Source organism: Nyctereutes procyonoides, unplaced genomic scaffold, assembly GCF_905146905.1.
Source record: "Nyctereutes procyonoides isolate TBG_1078 unplaced genomic scaffold, NYPRO_anot_genome, whole genome shotgun sequence".
NCBI lineage: Eukaryota > Metazoa > Chordata > Mammalia > Carnivora > Canidae > Nyctereutes > Nyctereutes procyonoides.
The window spans coordinates 31,292,647-31,308,699 of record NW_026575132.1 but is presented as its reverse complement, the minus strand read 5'-3'; the positions used below and the strand labels follow the sequence as shown (position 1 = coordinate 31,308,699).

The window sequence follows — 16,053 nt, the reverse complement described above, 5'->3', positions numbered from 1 at the left end:
TATTGAGGGTAGAGAGAGCTAGATTGAAGTCACCAAGTATATGTGTATTATTATCTAAGTATCTCTTCACTTTGGTTAATAATTCGTTTAAGTATTTGGCAGTTCCCACATTCGGGGCATATATATTGAGGATTGTTAAGTCCTCTTGCTGGATAGATCCTGTAAGTATGATATAGTGTCCCTCTTCGTCTCTCACTACTGTCTTCGGGGTAAATTTTAGTTTATCTGATATAAGGATGGCTACCCCTGCTTTCTTTTGAGAACCATTTGAATGGTAAATGGTTCTCCAACCTTTTATTTTCAGGTTGTAGGTGTCCTTCTGTCTAAAATGAGTCTCTTGTAGACAGCAAATAGATGGGTCCTGCTTTTTTTATCCAGTCTGAAACCCTGCGCCTTTTGATGGGGTCATTAAGCCCGTTCACGTTCAGAGTTACTATTGACAGATATGAGTTTAGTGTCGTCATGATATCTATTTAGTCCTTGTTTTTGTGGATTGTTCCACTGAACTTCTTCTTAAAGGGGAATTTTAAGAGTCCCCCTTAAAATTTCTTGCAGAGCTGGTTTGGAGGTCACATATTCTTTCAGTTCCTGCCTGTCTTGGAAGCTCTTTATCTCTCCTTCCATTTTGAATGAGAGCCTTGCTGGATAAAGTATTCTTGGTTTCATGTTCTTCTCATTTAGGACCCTGAATATATCCTGCCAGCCCTTTCTGGCCTGCCACGTCTCTGTGGAGAGGTCTGCTGTTACCCTAATATTCCTCCCCATGAAAGTCAGGGATTTCTTGTCTCTTGCTGGTTTAAGGATCTTCTCTTTATCTTTGGAATTTGCAAGCTTCACTATTAAATGTCGAGGTGTTGAACGGTTTTTATTGATTTTTGGGGGGGAATCTCTCTATCTCCTGGATCTGAATGCCTGTTTCCCTTCCCATATTGGGAAAGTTTTCAGCTAGGATTTGTTCAAATACATATTCTGGCCCTCTGTCCCTTTCGGCGCCCTTGGGAACCCCAATTAAACATAGATTTTTCTTCCTTAGGCTGTCATTTATTTCCCTTAATCTGTCTTCATGGTCTTTTAATTGTCTGTCTCTTTTTTCCTCAATTTCCCTCTTTGCCATCAACTTGTCTTCTATGTCACTCACTCGTTCTTCCACCTCGTTAACCCTCGTCGTTAGGACTTCTAGTTTGGATTGCATCTCATTCAATTGATTTTTAATTTCTGCCTGATTGGATCTAAATTCTGCAGTCATGAAGTCTCGTGAGTCCTTAATGCTTTTTTCTAGAGCCACCAGTAGCTGTATAATAGTGCTTCTGAATTGGCTTTCTGACATTGAATTGTAATCCAGATTTTGTAACTCTATGGGAGAGAGGGCTGTTTCTGATTCTTTCTTTTGAGGTGAGGTTTTCCTTCCAGTCATTTTGTTCAGTGCAGAGTGGCCAAAAACAAGTTGTATTGGGAAAAGGAGAGAAAGAGAGAGAAGGAAAGAAAAGAGAAAAAGTAAAAAGAAAAAGAAGAAAAAGGAAAAAATAGAAGAAAAAGAGAAATAAAAAGAAAGGTGAAAAAAAAGAGGGGGCGGGGGAAGCAATCAGAAATCAAAAAGAAAAGAAAAAAGAAAAAAAAAACAAAAAAACACGGGGGAGTGTCTTCTGAATCTGTAGACTTTAAGTCCCTTGATTTCCCCTGGAACTGGTCCGTCTAGCTGGTCTTCTGGGGGAGGGACCTGCTGTGCTGATTTTCAGGTGTTAGCACTTGGGGGAGCTGCTCTGCCCCTGCCTGGTGCAGGGCTCAGAGGGGGTTGTTTACCCCGTGAGGCCCCAGGAGGAACAGCCGCAGTTGCTATGGCAGCTCTGGAAGAGGCGTCCTTTTTCATATTTGTTGCAGGAGTCCATGTTAGGTGATTTCCATGTTACTTGGAACAAATCCCCTCCATAGCAACATTTTGTCAACTTTGCTTTGATTAGCATGCTGCTTCACCCAGTGAATGCTGAGGATGGACATAAAAGTTGGCTGCCATGTATTTTGGGCATTGGTAGAATTCCATTAATCCTAGAGGTTGTGTCTGATCAACTATCACGGTTGATTTTTTTCTTATTCTGGTCTCTACTGCTCTGGGCTTGCAGGTTCTCTGCATTTGTAGGAGAATAGCATTCACTTGCTCCCTCAGATGACTCCTCCTTTGCTGTGTTCAGTTGCAGACTAGTAGGTAACTCCCTTGGCCTAATCCTACCTGTGCCGTACCTAACAGAAATCTCCCAAAGTGTCTGGACACTGATGGCATCCTTCTCTGATCAGTAGAAAAAGATGGAAACAAATAATACTCCTCATTGTATATTTTGTAGGTCATGCCAATAGGTTTGGAAGAGGGAAGAATTTAAATTCATGGACTCATATAATTCCTCCTATGCCATCTTCTCAACTGGTCAAAGAGAGAAATGGATTTACCAGTGTGGAATATGTTCATGAATCCAGGGTGTATTGTTCTCCTACTTTTCCTTTATCAACCAGATATTTCTGTTTTTATGATAGATGATTCAACACGCGTTCCTCTTGGAGAAAACAAGGACTACATCAATGCTAGCTATATTAGAATAGTCAATTCTGGAGAAGAATATTTTTATATTGCTTCTCAAGGACCACTGCCAAGTACCACAGATGACTTTTGGCAAATGGTTTTAGAGAATAACTCTAATGTTATTGTCATGATAACCAGAGAGATAGAAGGTGGAGTTATCAAATGCCACCATTACTGGCCCATTTCTATGAAGAAGCCTTTGGAATTGAAAAACTATCAGGTCTTCCTGGAGAACTACCAGATACTTCAATATTTCATCATCCGAATACTTCAAGTTGTGAGGAAGTCTGTAAGTTTTTAAAAAATCAGTAAGAGATATATATTTCATTAGATAAGCCACAAGTCAGGATGAGAAGTTAGGATTAGGATGTGTTATAGACTGGGGGTACTTTTTGAGTAACTTGTTTTTGTTTCTCCCTGGTACCAGAAGCTAAGACACCACTGTGTCTGTTTCTGCTTTACCAAACTCTGACTGGAGAAATGAAAAACCTAAATAGAAGAGTTGGGGTGGGAAGCATCAGTACTAGAAGTTTCCTAATCCTGGGATGTCCTTTGGCTGCTTCTGCTGAGTTGTGAGAGATAATGTATTGAGTCTTTAAGATACTTTAAAGAAATTTCTAACCACTGTGCCAGGCACTCACTACCTTACCAACTAGTGGAGATTTGGGTATGCTTACTGATACATCCAGTTACTGTGCTCCATGGTAATGTGGGATGCTTTTAGGGCCTGGAATAGAAGTACTTAGCTTCACTTAGGGTTTGGGGGAAGGTTTGTTGGAGGACGGAACATCTTGGTGGAGAACTACCCAAATGAGAAAGATGGAAAGAAAAAGCAAGTAATCAAAATTCAAAATACCATGGGATATGGATAGAAAATTATAGGCAGTTAAGTGTTTCAGGAATGTAAAAGTTTAATGTCAGGGAATAATGAGAGGGGATATGAGGCTATAGAAAGTAAGCAGAGACCAATCAAAATGTAAAATATCTTGGATTTTGGTTAAGGAGCACAAACTTTATCATGAAGATAATTGGGAGATATTGAAGAATTTCCATAGGGAGGTGCCATGATCAACCAGGGCAGTTGACATTGAGATGGAAAGCAGAGACTTTAGTATCTTTTTATATAAAGTTGGCAGACATTTGTGTGACTTGTGACTTTTTTTATGACTTGTGACTTATAAGTGACCAGAAGGAGTGGTCAAAATTAAGCTATCCAATACAATAGCCACATGTGGCTATTTAAGCTTAAATTTAAATTATTTAAAGTTAAATGAAACAACAAATTCAGTGTCTTACTTGCAGTAGCCACATTTCTAGTGTTTAGTTACATTTCACTAGTGGCTATCACATTGGGCAGCACCGATGTAGAACATTTGCATCATTGTAGAAAGTTCTGTTGGGAAGTGTTGATCTAGAATAACTCATAGCTTTTTTTTAAAGATTTTATTTTATTTATTCATGATAGACACAGAGAGTGAGAGAGAGGCAGAGACACAGGCAGAGGAAGAAGCAGGCAGAGGGAGAAGCAGGCCCCATGCACGGACCCGATCCCGGGTCCCCAGGATCACACCCCGGGCTGCAGGCGGCACTAAACCGCTGCGCCACCAGGGCTGCCCTCATAGCTTTAATAGATTCAAAAAATAGAAAAGAAATGGCTTATAGGAGAAGGTGATGAGTGACATTACTCTAAGTGGATTTGATTAGTAGGCAGGTGATACATGTGTTCAACAGGAATAAAAGGAATGGGAGTTAAACAGGAAGCCTGACTGATGAGTCATCACCAAAGAAGTTGATTGGAGTCCAAACAGTAACTGGGAAAAGAATTGCTGGAAATGCTGAAGTTGGAACCCATAAATTTTCTATAGCAATAAAATAAATATGTACCTACATGAAGATTTTCTTCCCAGCAGCCTAACTATGGGGCTCCTGAGCACAGGCTCATGTACTGACCCAGGGTGGGATGTTGTCCACTACGTGTGCTAAAATTCAAAGGATGAAAAGAGTTAACAATTTGGTAGGAGAATTATTCCCATAATCAGCCATGAAGTCTAACTTTAGGAGGACAGATGGAACCAGGAGCCAGTCAAGTAGGAATAAGTGGACGGCATAAAGGACAGAGGAGCTCCATTTGGTCACATTGTTGCTAGAGTGGAAGTGAAGCACAGATGGGGTGGTAGAACATGAGCTTCTGGTCAGAAAGTGATGTTGGAATTTAAGAACTAAAAGATTTTTGATACTAGACATTATAGGTAGTGGTAAGTTCAAGGAATGACCATCACTGTGAGGACTAGTATCCCCTGCAAGAGAGAAATACAAATGCTATGAGGTTAGAGCATCCATTGGGTTATTGAGACCCCAGATTTGCCCTGGATGATGTCAGAGTCTGTGGGAGAGAGAATGTCAGGCCCTTCAGTGAATGTGGCAGATGCACAGGAAGCTAAAGCCACTGGGTGATAGCAATGAAAAGTTGAAGCTAAAAGATATGAAACTCTGTAGGAAGAGGGGGTTTTTACACAGAAGAAATGATGGATTGGAAAAAGGAGTGGGCAGCAAGGAGTTTGCAACCTAATCTCTCTGCTCCGTGAGACCTGGAGAATGGGAGAATAGATGACCTCCATAAGGAGGCTGTAAAGAGTGAGGTGCTATTGGGAGGCAAGGAAGGAAGTGGAAGAAGTCTTTAGGGAAATAATGAGAGTTTCAAAGAGTTCACTGGGGAATGTGGCACCTGAGTGCAAAGGGAGAAGTTGATGAGATAAAGGAATAGGGTGGGAGGGAAAGATGGAATTGAAAAGGATGAGGATTGGCACATAGATGGTGACCAGGGAGACCAAGAACGATGGCCCACACTAATGGCTTGCTGGCTGTGTGCTAGGCATTGCACTTGGTCATGCATCTGGAGACTCGCCTCAGCCCTCACTCCCCTAACACTTGTTGACTCCCTCCTATATTAGCCAGGTACTGTGCAGGGTGCTGGAGACAAAACACAGACACAGTCTCAAGTCTTAGAGTACTTAGGGTCTAGTGGGAAAGGAAGTTCCAGCTGACACATGAGGCACATGTTATGGCAGAAGAAAGACAGCCTGCTTGGAGAGAATAGGCAAGTGTGAGGCACAGAGGAATGATCTGTTTGCAAGGACTCAAATGATCTGTTTGCTGTGGAGCTTTGGCAAGGGGTTGGTGGCCTTTGGGCGGAGGCCCACAAGCTTCATGTTTGAAGAATCTGCATCAGCATTTCTGTCCAAATGGTATTAGGTCAGAAAAGTGGTGAGGTCCACATTTGTGCAGATTCTTAGTGGTTACCAGTGTCAGGAGAGATTTAACCCCTGAAATATGTGGTAGGGTTAGAGCTGCCCTCAACCTGGGGCCTTCACAAGATTTGCAAGGATTGTTTGTATTACTCAATTTCATGTACCAATGATTCAAACTTGAGTTTTCTATTTGGGACTTAGGATAACTTCATTTCTGTTTGGAACTCAGGAAAAAGGGGTGCATTAGGGAGAAGCAGGGTAAGAGTCAGAAACCCGACCTGAGTTTTCCAACAAGGGTCCCCAGTGAAGTAAAATGAGCACTCCACATTGGGAAAGCACGGTCCCTTTGGAAGGTATGATGGGTAAACTCAAAGTGCTTTATCTGTCAACACTGAGGAGAGTCTCATGACTGTACTCTCAGGGGGCTAAGCACAAGAGTAGGGTCACAGTTCACTCACTTGGTCATCACCTACCTACCCTGTCATCACCAGAAGAGGTTGCAGTCCCGCTGGTCAAGCAACCTGGCAGTACTGACTTATTCAAATGAAATTTTATATAATAATACTTAAGCTAGGAGAATGTTTTTTCTTGACATGTTACGCCATCTTTCACTCTGAGTTTTTGGGCTCTTGGTTTTTCTGCAGTACCGTGGTCCAAAAAAAAAAAAATGGTAGATTTGCCTTTAGGAGGCCCACATTATGGTCCCAGCTCTAAACATGTGAGCCTTCTGACCTGGCATACATCTCCCAATCACCCTAATCCTTACTCATCATGTAATCCTTAATCATCTGTAAGATGGGAATAAAACAATACCTACTTCCCAGAGTTGATGTGAGGATTAAATGAAAGAATGCATGTAATGTCTCTACATGGTAACTGGCACACCGTGAGCACTTAATTCATGCTACCTGTTACTATTGTAATTTTCATTGTTGTATGACCATAGAACCATTATTATTATTATTATTATTATTATTATTTATGTATATAAGTAGTATATTAGAAATTGAATTGAAATCTTTAATATAAGAAATTGATAAATCTCTTCCCCCTCCCTCCTCCTCCCTCCCTCTTCCTCTTTCTCTCTCCCCTTCTCTCCCTCCCCTTCTCTCTCAACAGACAGGAACTAGTCACTTTGTAAAACATGTGCAGTTCACCAACTGGCCAGACCATGGCACTCCTGCCTCAGTAGATGGCTTCATAAAGTATGTGCGTTTCGTGCGGAAGAGTCACCTTACAGGACCCATCCTTGTTCACTGCAGTGCTGGCGTGGGCCGGACGGGAGTGTTCCTATGTGTGGATGTTGTGTTCTGTGCCATTGAAAAGAACTTTCCCGTAAGTGTGTGAATTAAACAGATAACCGATGCTGTTAGTAAACACTCTACTTGTAACAGCTTTCTAATACCTGGAGACCATGACTTGACCTTCAGGAGAACTCAGTAAAGAGAAAGCCTGTGAACTTTGGGGACCTGTTTCTAAATTCAGTGCTGTAGGTTCCTGGAGGTGGCTGTGATGATTACAGAATGCAAATGAATGGCATGGAACAGTGTTGGGAACACTGTAGAGGCACAGTGAATGCGAGTTCATTTCCTTTCCTTCCTTCTACCCAAAGAGATAGATTTTTAAGTCTTGTTAAAGAATGTTGATGAAGTGTGCCTGTTTTTAATGAATACAAATGCATGCACATGAGCTTGTAAAAAAAAATGTAGGCCTTAGAGTTTTAATGAGAGGTCCCTAGCTTTGCCTGCCAGTTTTGCCTCATAATTTTGGTGACTTTGTGCACACTGCTCACCATCTTTGAAACCCAATTTTCTCATTTGTAAAATAAGTATAATAACATTGTTATGACGTTTTGCATCCATCATTAACAATTCTTTGCTTTCCTCCTAAATTTGGAACCAATTTTAGAGAGATAGACCCAAGCATTAGACAGATATTGATTATACTATTACCTTTACTGTTGATTAAACTGCTTAGGGAATGTAAGCTGAGATTTGTGGCCAGAACAGTGACTCACTGAACTGTTTTTCCTGTGCTGCGGAAGTGCAAAGGGGAAGACATCTGTTTATTAGCAGGTGCCTGAGAAAATGGACTACCAGGTATTTGCCCTGCCAGGCAAAATCCATAGTTACTTTATTGTCACAGCAGTTAAATGTCTGCTCTCTCGGGTCTTCTATAATTAAACCCTAACCGTGGCAGGGGCTCTCCTATGGCAGCAGAATTGTTCTAGAACTTACCATCCTCAGGCCATATTATGTGGGCAGGTGGGAAGAGGGCCTCTCCCAGTAACTCCTTGGAGGACAGAGGGAATTTCTTTTTGTCAGAAGCTTGAGCATTCAATACCTCCTAGCATTTCACTGCTTCTGAGTTGCAGCCCCTTCCCCTGAACTAATCACTGTGGGAGACACTGGTCTATTTAAGCCAGTCAGGACTACTCCAGGCACAAGGCTGAGAGTGAGAGAGGAATGGTTTTCCAAAGCAAACTCAGAGAATGAATGTAAACTAGAGAGCCCCCCCTACCCCCACAAAAAGACCAGTGTGCTGAAAATTTAAGTAGTATAAGTCTGATACTATCCATTCCCATATATAACATTGTTTGATCCTTTTAGCAGAAAATGTGTTGGTATAATTTTCTTTTATATATTCCCCAACATAATTTCTTAAATAATTGGTTTATGTTTGTCCTTATTTTCTTGTAAAAACTCTAAATATTATACTTCATGATCCTAAGGAACACTGTTTTCTTTTTCATTATACCTTGTTGTTCTATTTTTTTATTGTTTTTTGTATATATTTTTTATTGGAGTTCAATTTGCCAACATATAGCATAACACCCAGTGCTTATCCCGCCAAGTGCCCCCCTCAGTGCCTGTCACCCCAAACCCCCACCCACCTCCCCTTCCACCACCCTTGTTCATTTCCCAGAGTTTGGAGTCTCTCATGTTCTGTCACCCTCACTGATATTTCCCACTCATTTTCTCTCCTTTCCCCTTTATTCCCTTTCACTATTTTTTATATTCCCCAAATGAATGAGACCATATAATGTTTGTCCTTCTCCAATGGACTTATTTCACTCAGCATAATACCCTTCAGTTCTATCCACGTCAAAGCAAATGGTGGGTATTTGTCATTTCTAATGGCTGAGTAATATCCCATTGTATACATAAACCACATCTTCTTTATCCATTCATCTTTCGATGGACACCAAGGCTCCTTCCACAGTTTGGCTATTGTGGACATTGCTGCCAGAAACATTGCCTTGTTGTTTTATAATGTGTTTTATAATAAGTCATCTGTCAGTTTAATTGACAAAGCTTTTCTTAGTGGTACAGAAAATAATGATGCATGTGGTAATTAAGGATGCTTAGATTTGACAGAGTAATTAAGAAATAGAATATATATCCATTGTTTTCCTAACTGGCTTTCCATAGACATTTGAACTGTTAAATGTCCTTACTGATGCCCCTTTCTATTCATTTCAGAAATTTTGTCCACCAGAGCTACTCAAGAGTGTAGTCTTGGACCAGCACCAATCTGTGGATGTTTGTTTTCTACAGTAAGATAAGTTCCTAGAATTTGAGAGTAAGCATTTAGAAACTTCCAAAGCAGCTTGCTGTATTGCTATGATATCCAAGAGCATGACCAGTGGACTGGTCTTAGCAAATAGGGTGTAGACCAGTTTGTGTGTTGTGGAACTCACATGAGGAGGTGTATATTGCAGCAAGCTGCATACCAGCTATGTTAGGCAGACAGTTGTGACCTGCAGCATTGCAAGATTACAACTCTAAAGGATATGAAAAGCTAAAAATATGTAACCATTTATTTCTTGTCTAATTGTTATTTTTATAGCCATTTTCATTTTTTTCTTTTTCTACATGTTATTTTATTTATTTTTATTTTTTAAATAATAAATTTATTTTTTATTGGTGTTCAATTTGCCAACATACAGAATAACACCCAGTGCTCATCCCGTCAAGTGCCCCCCTCAGTGCCTGCCACCCAGTCACCCCCACCCCCCGCCCTCCTCCCCTTCCACCACCCCTAGTTCATTTCCCAGAGTTAGGAGTCTTCATGTTCTGTCTCCCTTTCTGATATTTCCCACTCATTTTTCTCCCTTCCCTTCTATTCCCTTTCACTATTATTTATAATCCCCAAATGAATGAGACCATATAATGTTTGTCCTTCTCCAGTTGACTTACTTCACTCAGCATAATACCCTCCAGTTCCATCCACGTTGAAGCAAATGGTGGGTATTTGTCATTTCTAGTGGCTGAGTAATATTCCATTGTATACATAAACCACATCTGCCATTTTCATTTTTAATCATGTCCACTTAAAAATTCTTAAAATATTGGAAACAAACTGGCTATTATCTTGCAGAAACACTGAGATTGCTCTGTATTTGAAACATTCTTTCCCCTCTAATAGTCTAGCATGCATGAAGAGTTGTTCATTATCAGTTACCATATTACCATATAATGAAGTGAATATTCCAAAATTTAGCACATTAGCCTTTATATAATTAAAAATTCTTACTACACCACTATGCACACTACCAAATTTACCTGGCAGGTTTTGTGTTTTGTTAGTTTTTGTTTTTGTAGCAAGATTCTCTTGATGAAGCCATATGATTTATCTTCTGCCAAAAATTCCTTGATCTGTGTAATACCTCAGACTGCTCTCTTGTCACTGCAGCTCTGCTACCAGAACATAATCCCTACACAAAACACAAGCTCCAAATCACATTTGTTAATAATGTAATACTTTGCATTTCTACATAGTTAGGAGCTAGTTAGTCAGTAATCATGTTCAAATAACACATATACAGAAAGAATCAATGTTGGCAATATCTCTGTATTCATTAAGTTGCAGTGGTAAATACTTCGATACTTTTATTTGCTTCATGAGCTAGTATCATTACCCAGTCCCTGAATTTGTCAAGCTGCCATATCATTAGGAAACGATACTTTCTGTGGCCTCTCCCAGTTTATCCAGGCCAGTGGAGCATGCAGCCCTGAACCATTGCCCAGCCTCTCCACCAGTGGGCTGTGAGCACAGTATGGGAGAAAAAATGGTGTTTTAACTGTATTTTTTCTGTGTTTTATGTTTTACATTCAAGTCCATAATCCATTTTGAGTTAATTTTTGTATAAGATGTGAAGTTTAAGTCAAGGTTTACTTTATTTTTTGCCTACAGATGTCTAATTTTCTAGCACCATTTGTTGAAAAAGCTGTTCTTCCTCCACCAAATTGCTTTTGCACTTTGTCAAATATCACTGGGTATGTTTGTATGGGCCATTTTCTGGTTCTGTATTTTGTTCCATTGATCTTGGTATCCTGCCAATACCACTCCATAGATTCCTGTATACAGTCTTAACATCAGGTAGAGTAATTCCTTTATTCTTGTTTTTCAAAATTGTTTTAACTCTTAGTTTCTGTGTTTTCCCATATAAATGTTAGAATTAGCTTGTCTACAGCTACAAAAAAGCTTACAGGGATTTTGATAGGAATTGCTCAAATCTTTAGATCAGTTTGGGGAGAATTGACATTTTGCTATGTTGAATCTTCCAATCCATGGACATAGTATGTCTCTCAATTTATTTACATCTTCGTTGATTTCTTTCATCAGCATTTTGTCATTTTTAGCATATAGATTCTATATGTGTTTTGTTATATTTATATTTCATTTTCTTGGAGCAATTGTAAATGGTATTGTGTTTTTACTATCAGCTTCCACATATTCATTGTTAGTATATAGAAATATGATGTTTTGTGTTAATCTTGTATGCTGTGATTTTATTGAACTCACTAGTTCTAAGAGGGTTTTCTTGGGGGGGAGGGTGTTTCTACTTTGTTCTGTTTCTAGATTCCTTGCTATTTTCTCTGTAGATAATCTAGTTACAAATAGGGACAGATTTATCTCTTCCTTTCCAACATGTATGCCTCTTATTTCTTTTTTCTGGCCTTATTAAGCTACCTAGAACTTTAAGCATTAGTTTAAATACAGGTGGTGAAAGCAAACATTCTTGCCATCATTAATATTAGGGGGAAAGCAAATTAAAATAATTCATTTTGTGAAAGACCTTTGAAGAGAATGAAAAGACAAACTGCAGATTTGGAGAAACTGCAAAATCACATATCCAACAAAGGTCTTACATTTAGAAATAGAATGCATCCTCAAAACTCTGTAGTAAAGAACAAAAAACAAAAAGGCAGCCCAGTTAGAAAATGGGTAAAAGAAAAAAAAATCACCTGCAGTATTTTCCTCCCAAATGCCTTATATGGAAGCTGCAACATCCTATTCTCCCTCATCTGTAGTCACCAGAGGGACGGGTGGGAACATAGATGCCATAAATGAGTATTAGCAAGGATGCATTTTCCTCATTTGCCACATGTAGAGTGACCCAAGGCAGCCCAGGAAAATTCTGCCTACAGTGGTACCCAAAAAGTTTTGTTAAAGGCCTTTGCTTCTCTCTACTCCAGACCAGCTATCACCTTAAAAAAAAAGAAGAAAATGGGTAAAAGATACGAACAGACATTTCATCAAAGAGGATTAAAAGATGACAAATTGCCATATGAAAAGATGTTCAGCTTCATTAACTTTTGGGAAAATGAAATTAAAACTATGTAAAACTATGATGACATATCACTAGACATCTGTCAGAAAGACTAATATAAAAAATAATGATACCACCAAACACTGGGTAAGAGATGAAGAAACTGAATTAATCATTTGTTGCTTATGGGAATATAAAATGGTATGTACCCATTCTAGAAAATATTTTTACAATTTCTTTTCTTTTTTTAGAGAGAAAGAGTGCACAAGTGCAAGGTAGGGGTAGGGGCACAGGGAAAGAGAGATGTGGTCTTGCTGAACATGACTGGTCCTCAGCTTGCACCACTTGTGACTCTCCAGGCAAGTTCAGCAACACCTGAGCTGGTCTATTATCCTGTTCCACTGGTGATGCTCCTTGATGCTGCGCCACTGTCAGATTACCATAGAGTTTCTAAACACTTACTACCAGTTTCTGGACTCATATTACTGTGGAATAGTAACTGGTGCACACCTGCACCAGTTTAGCAACCTCACTGGGTAAGCTGGTCTCCATGCACAGCTGCAGAGTCTGGTATTAGGCTAACAGTGCTCGGAGTCTCTCTTGAGTTGAGAGGGCTCTTCAAATGAGAAATAGCTGTATTACTATGTGGCCAGAAAAAAAGTATTCTATGCTTCAGACTTTTCGAGATTTTTTTTTAAGATTTTTAAAAATCTATTTATTCATAAGAGACACACACAGAGAAAGAGAGGGGGGAGAGAGAGAGAGAGAGAGGCAGAGAGAGGCAGAGACACAGGTAGAGGAAGAAGCAGACTCCATGCAGGGAGCCTGACTTGGGACTCGATCCTGGGTCTCCAGGATCATGCCCTGGGCCAAAGGCGGTGCTAAACCACTGAGCCACCCAGGCTGCCCCCTTTCCAGAATTATAGTGCTGCTTTAGGTTTTCCCTTTGGAGAACAGAAAAGTAGACACAGGGGCAAATTTGTTGTCATTTCTTTTGGAGAGCATTCTCATCATAAATTATTGCTTCCTGCTTTTTCCTGGAAACCATTTTAAACTAAAGTCTTCCTTATCCATTAGATGAGGTTAAAAATAGTACACTTTCTTATAGCTGAAAATGAGAGCTTTCTGGTTAAATCTTGACATCTCTTTTACTGGAAAGAATTATGGAGTACTCATTTGGCAGTCTGTGGGTTTGTGTTTTCCACCTATGTGAATAATACAAAATCACTGTCATCCTGTTGCAGTTCAACATCAGGAATATAGTGGCCCAAATGAGAGAACAGCGTTATGGCATGATTCAAACAAAGGTAAGCTCTCACTACATAAATTCTAATAAAAAGATTAATGAATATAAAGATTAACATGTATAGCATGTTACAATTTGTAAGTCTCTTTTACCTACAGGATGTCATTGAATTCTCACTGTTTGGGGTAGACATTAATTTTTTTCTAATATTACCTTCATGTTCAGAATAATTAAGCCTGTTCTGAGGGATTATTCATATAGCATGTAGAGGAGTCAGGAGGGAAACAGGTTTCCTGGTGCCCAAATGCTTTGTCCATAATGTCATGTTATTTAAGTAATATATCTAAAGTTATTCATAGGTTTCTGATAGCCTCTAAATTATAGAAGTCATAGGCTTGTCATAAAAAAGATAGCATTTATGTTACAGATTAGTTATTAATCATTGGGAGGGGGAATCAAGAGAGTATGAATAATGAAAACAAACAAGAACTCCTAAATCTTTAGGTTGACCTCTTTTTAGGCCAATGTTAAATGACAAGAAGCATTTTATTTGAACTTGGGTCACCTGAGAGACCTGAGGCTACACCTAAAAAAAAAAGGTTTTAATGTAATTTATCCAGGGAAATATAAGGAGGTTGAGATTGAGGGTGTTTCCCCTATGTTCAGTTAAGCCTTGAGTTAACTCATTCTAGACCAAGCACCATATTATAATCAGTTTCCTCCTGATATTTAGAAAAAAAATTTTTTTCTTAATGGAACTGGAGGGTACTATGCTGAGTGAAATAAGTCAATTGGAGAAGGACAGTCGCATGGTTTCACTCATACGGGGAGTATATGAAATAGTGAAAGGGATTATAAGGGAAAGGAGGGGAACTGAGTGGGAAAAATTAGAGAAGGAGACAAACCATGAGAGACTCCTAACTCGAGGAAACAAACAACAAGGGGTTGTGGAAGGGGAGGTGGGTCAGGGGATGGGGTAACTGGGTGATGGGCACTGAAGATGGCACTTAATGGGATGAGCACTGGGTGTTATACTATATGTTGGCAAATTGAATTTAAATAAACACAAGTAAAATATATTTTTTCATGAATAAGTTCTTGGTTAAACATTTGCTCTTTTTAGGAGCTTTCCTTTATGGTTGAAAATTACAGCTATGTCTTCTGAAAATGGATATTAGTATTCAACTACTTAACATTCTGTTGTTTTTCATATATATGTATTTAGGAGCAGTATTTCTTTTGTTATAAAGTTGTGCTTGAAGTTCTTCAGAAGCTTCTGACTTTCGATTAAGAAAGACTTCTGTTGCCTCACTCTTGAAATTACCAAGTGGCTTGGAGCTGCCTCATAAAGGACATGTTCTAGCTGTGCTGAAGGGCTTTGCTGATGCACACAATGTGCTTTCTTGGTGTATCATTTGACTTTCTTTCTGACAACTTCCTGAAGGCAGCATCATTTAGTTTGGGGTGAACAGTGTTTATCCATTAATCTTACTTAGATAATATCAAAATACCCTCCCACATTTTCCAGTGAAACAAAAGTTGCATAAAACAACTGCAGCCTATTTGGCTGCAGGGATTATGGAACCCAATAAAGGACTTAAACTATATTCATTAATATGTTATTTGGACAGGCAGCTAAAGGGAGCTGAGAGTTTCCAGGACCTTATAAAGCCCGTAATCTGGGGGAAATACAGGGCCAATAAATGCAGGATCACATCACGAGGTCTTACAGGCCTTTTCAAGACGGATACTTCTCCATGTTTTTTAGCTAGAGTCTCTACTTTTAGCTGGTATTTGAATAACTCAGTTCCCTAATTAGGATGGATTGACTTTCTACACACATTGAATTCCATTTTCCTATAGTTTCATGCTCTTGGGGTGGGGTGGGGGGGCAACGGGGGTTCCAGGGACCTCAGAGTACAAGCTGCCTTGTTAGAGCAGCTGCACAAGGACCTGTTGGTCTGGGAAGTATTTCATGGGTGGGCAGAGTTCCTCTGCTCCATCACATGAGCTCACTGATGAACAGTCCAAAACTAAAATAGCTGTTTATATAGAAAAGTCCAAGAGGAGATTTTTGCTCAGCTTGAGTTCTTTCCTATCCCACCCTAACACTTGACATATTACTCAGTCTGCTTTGTTAAAAGCACCTATTATAGTTTACTTGCTTCTTACTCTTTGCCCTTTATCTAACCAATAAACTTTGATATAAGCATCATTACATAATTCTGTGTATCTCTTACACCAGATATATTTCTCAAACTAAGATCTATAATAGTTTTTTTTTCAGAGTTCCATGAAGTCATTCTTTTCCATTACTGCCCCACCTCTGCTGTAACATTTAGAAGTTGGCTTTGAGAGGCAGGTTTTGGAAAACCAAAGTCATAGTTGTGAAAATGAAAACTTCCATATTCTCTTATTGAAAATATGTTGCCGT

At 39.4% G+C, this 16,053-nt stretch overlaps 1 protein-coding gene across 1 annotated transcript; it reads left to right on the top strand.

Annotated features, from left to right (window-relative positions):
- Nucleotides 1–2,516: 2,516 nt before the first annotated feature.
- PTPN20 (protein tyrosine phosphatase non-receptor type 20) lies at nt 2,517–15,203 on the top strand. The gene is made up of 4 exons (XM_055344978.1): nt 2,517–2,858; nt 6,937–7,152; nt 13,618–13,680; nt 14,845–15,203. The coding sequence occupies exons 1-4, from the start codon at nt 2,517–2,519 to the stop codon at nt 14,908–14,910; spliced, it is 687 nt and encodes a 228-aa protein (XP_055200953.1). The 3' UTR covers nt 14,911–15,203.
- The last annotated feature ends 850 nt before the right edge of the window (nt 15,204–16,053 follow it).

What these genes read in the sequence shown, in the direction of transcription:
- PTPN20 (XM_055344978.1), top strand. Translation starts at nt 2,517, where the DNA reads ATGATAGATGATTCAACACGCGTTCCTCTTGGAGAAAACAAGGACTAC. An exon ending in CCATTGAAAAGAACTTTCCC is followed by an intron (nt 7,153 to 13,617) that starts GTAAGTGTGTGA and finishes ATCCTGTTGCAG; the next exon opens with TTCAACATCAGGAATATAGT. An exon ending in ATGGCATGATTCAAACAAAG is followed by an intron (nt 13,681 to 14,844) that starts GTAAGCTCTCAC and finishes ATATGTATTTAG; the next exon opens with GAGCAGTATTTCTTTTGTTA.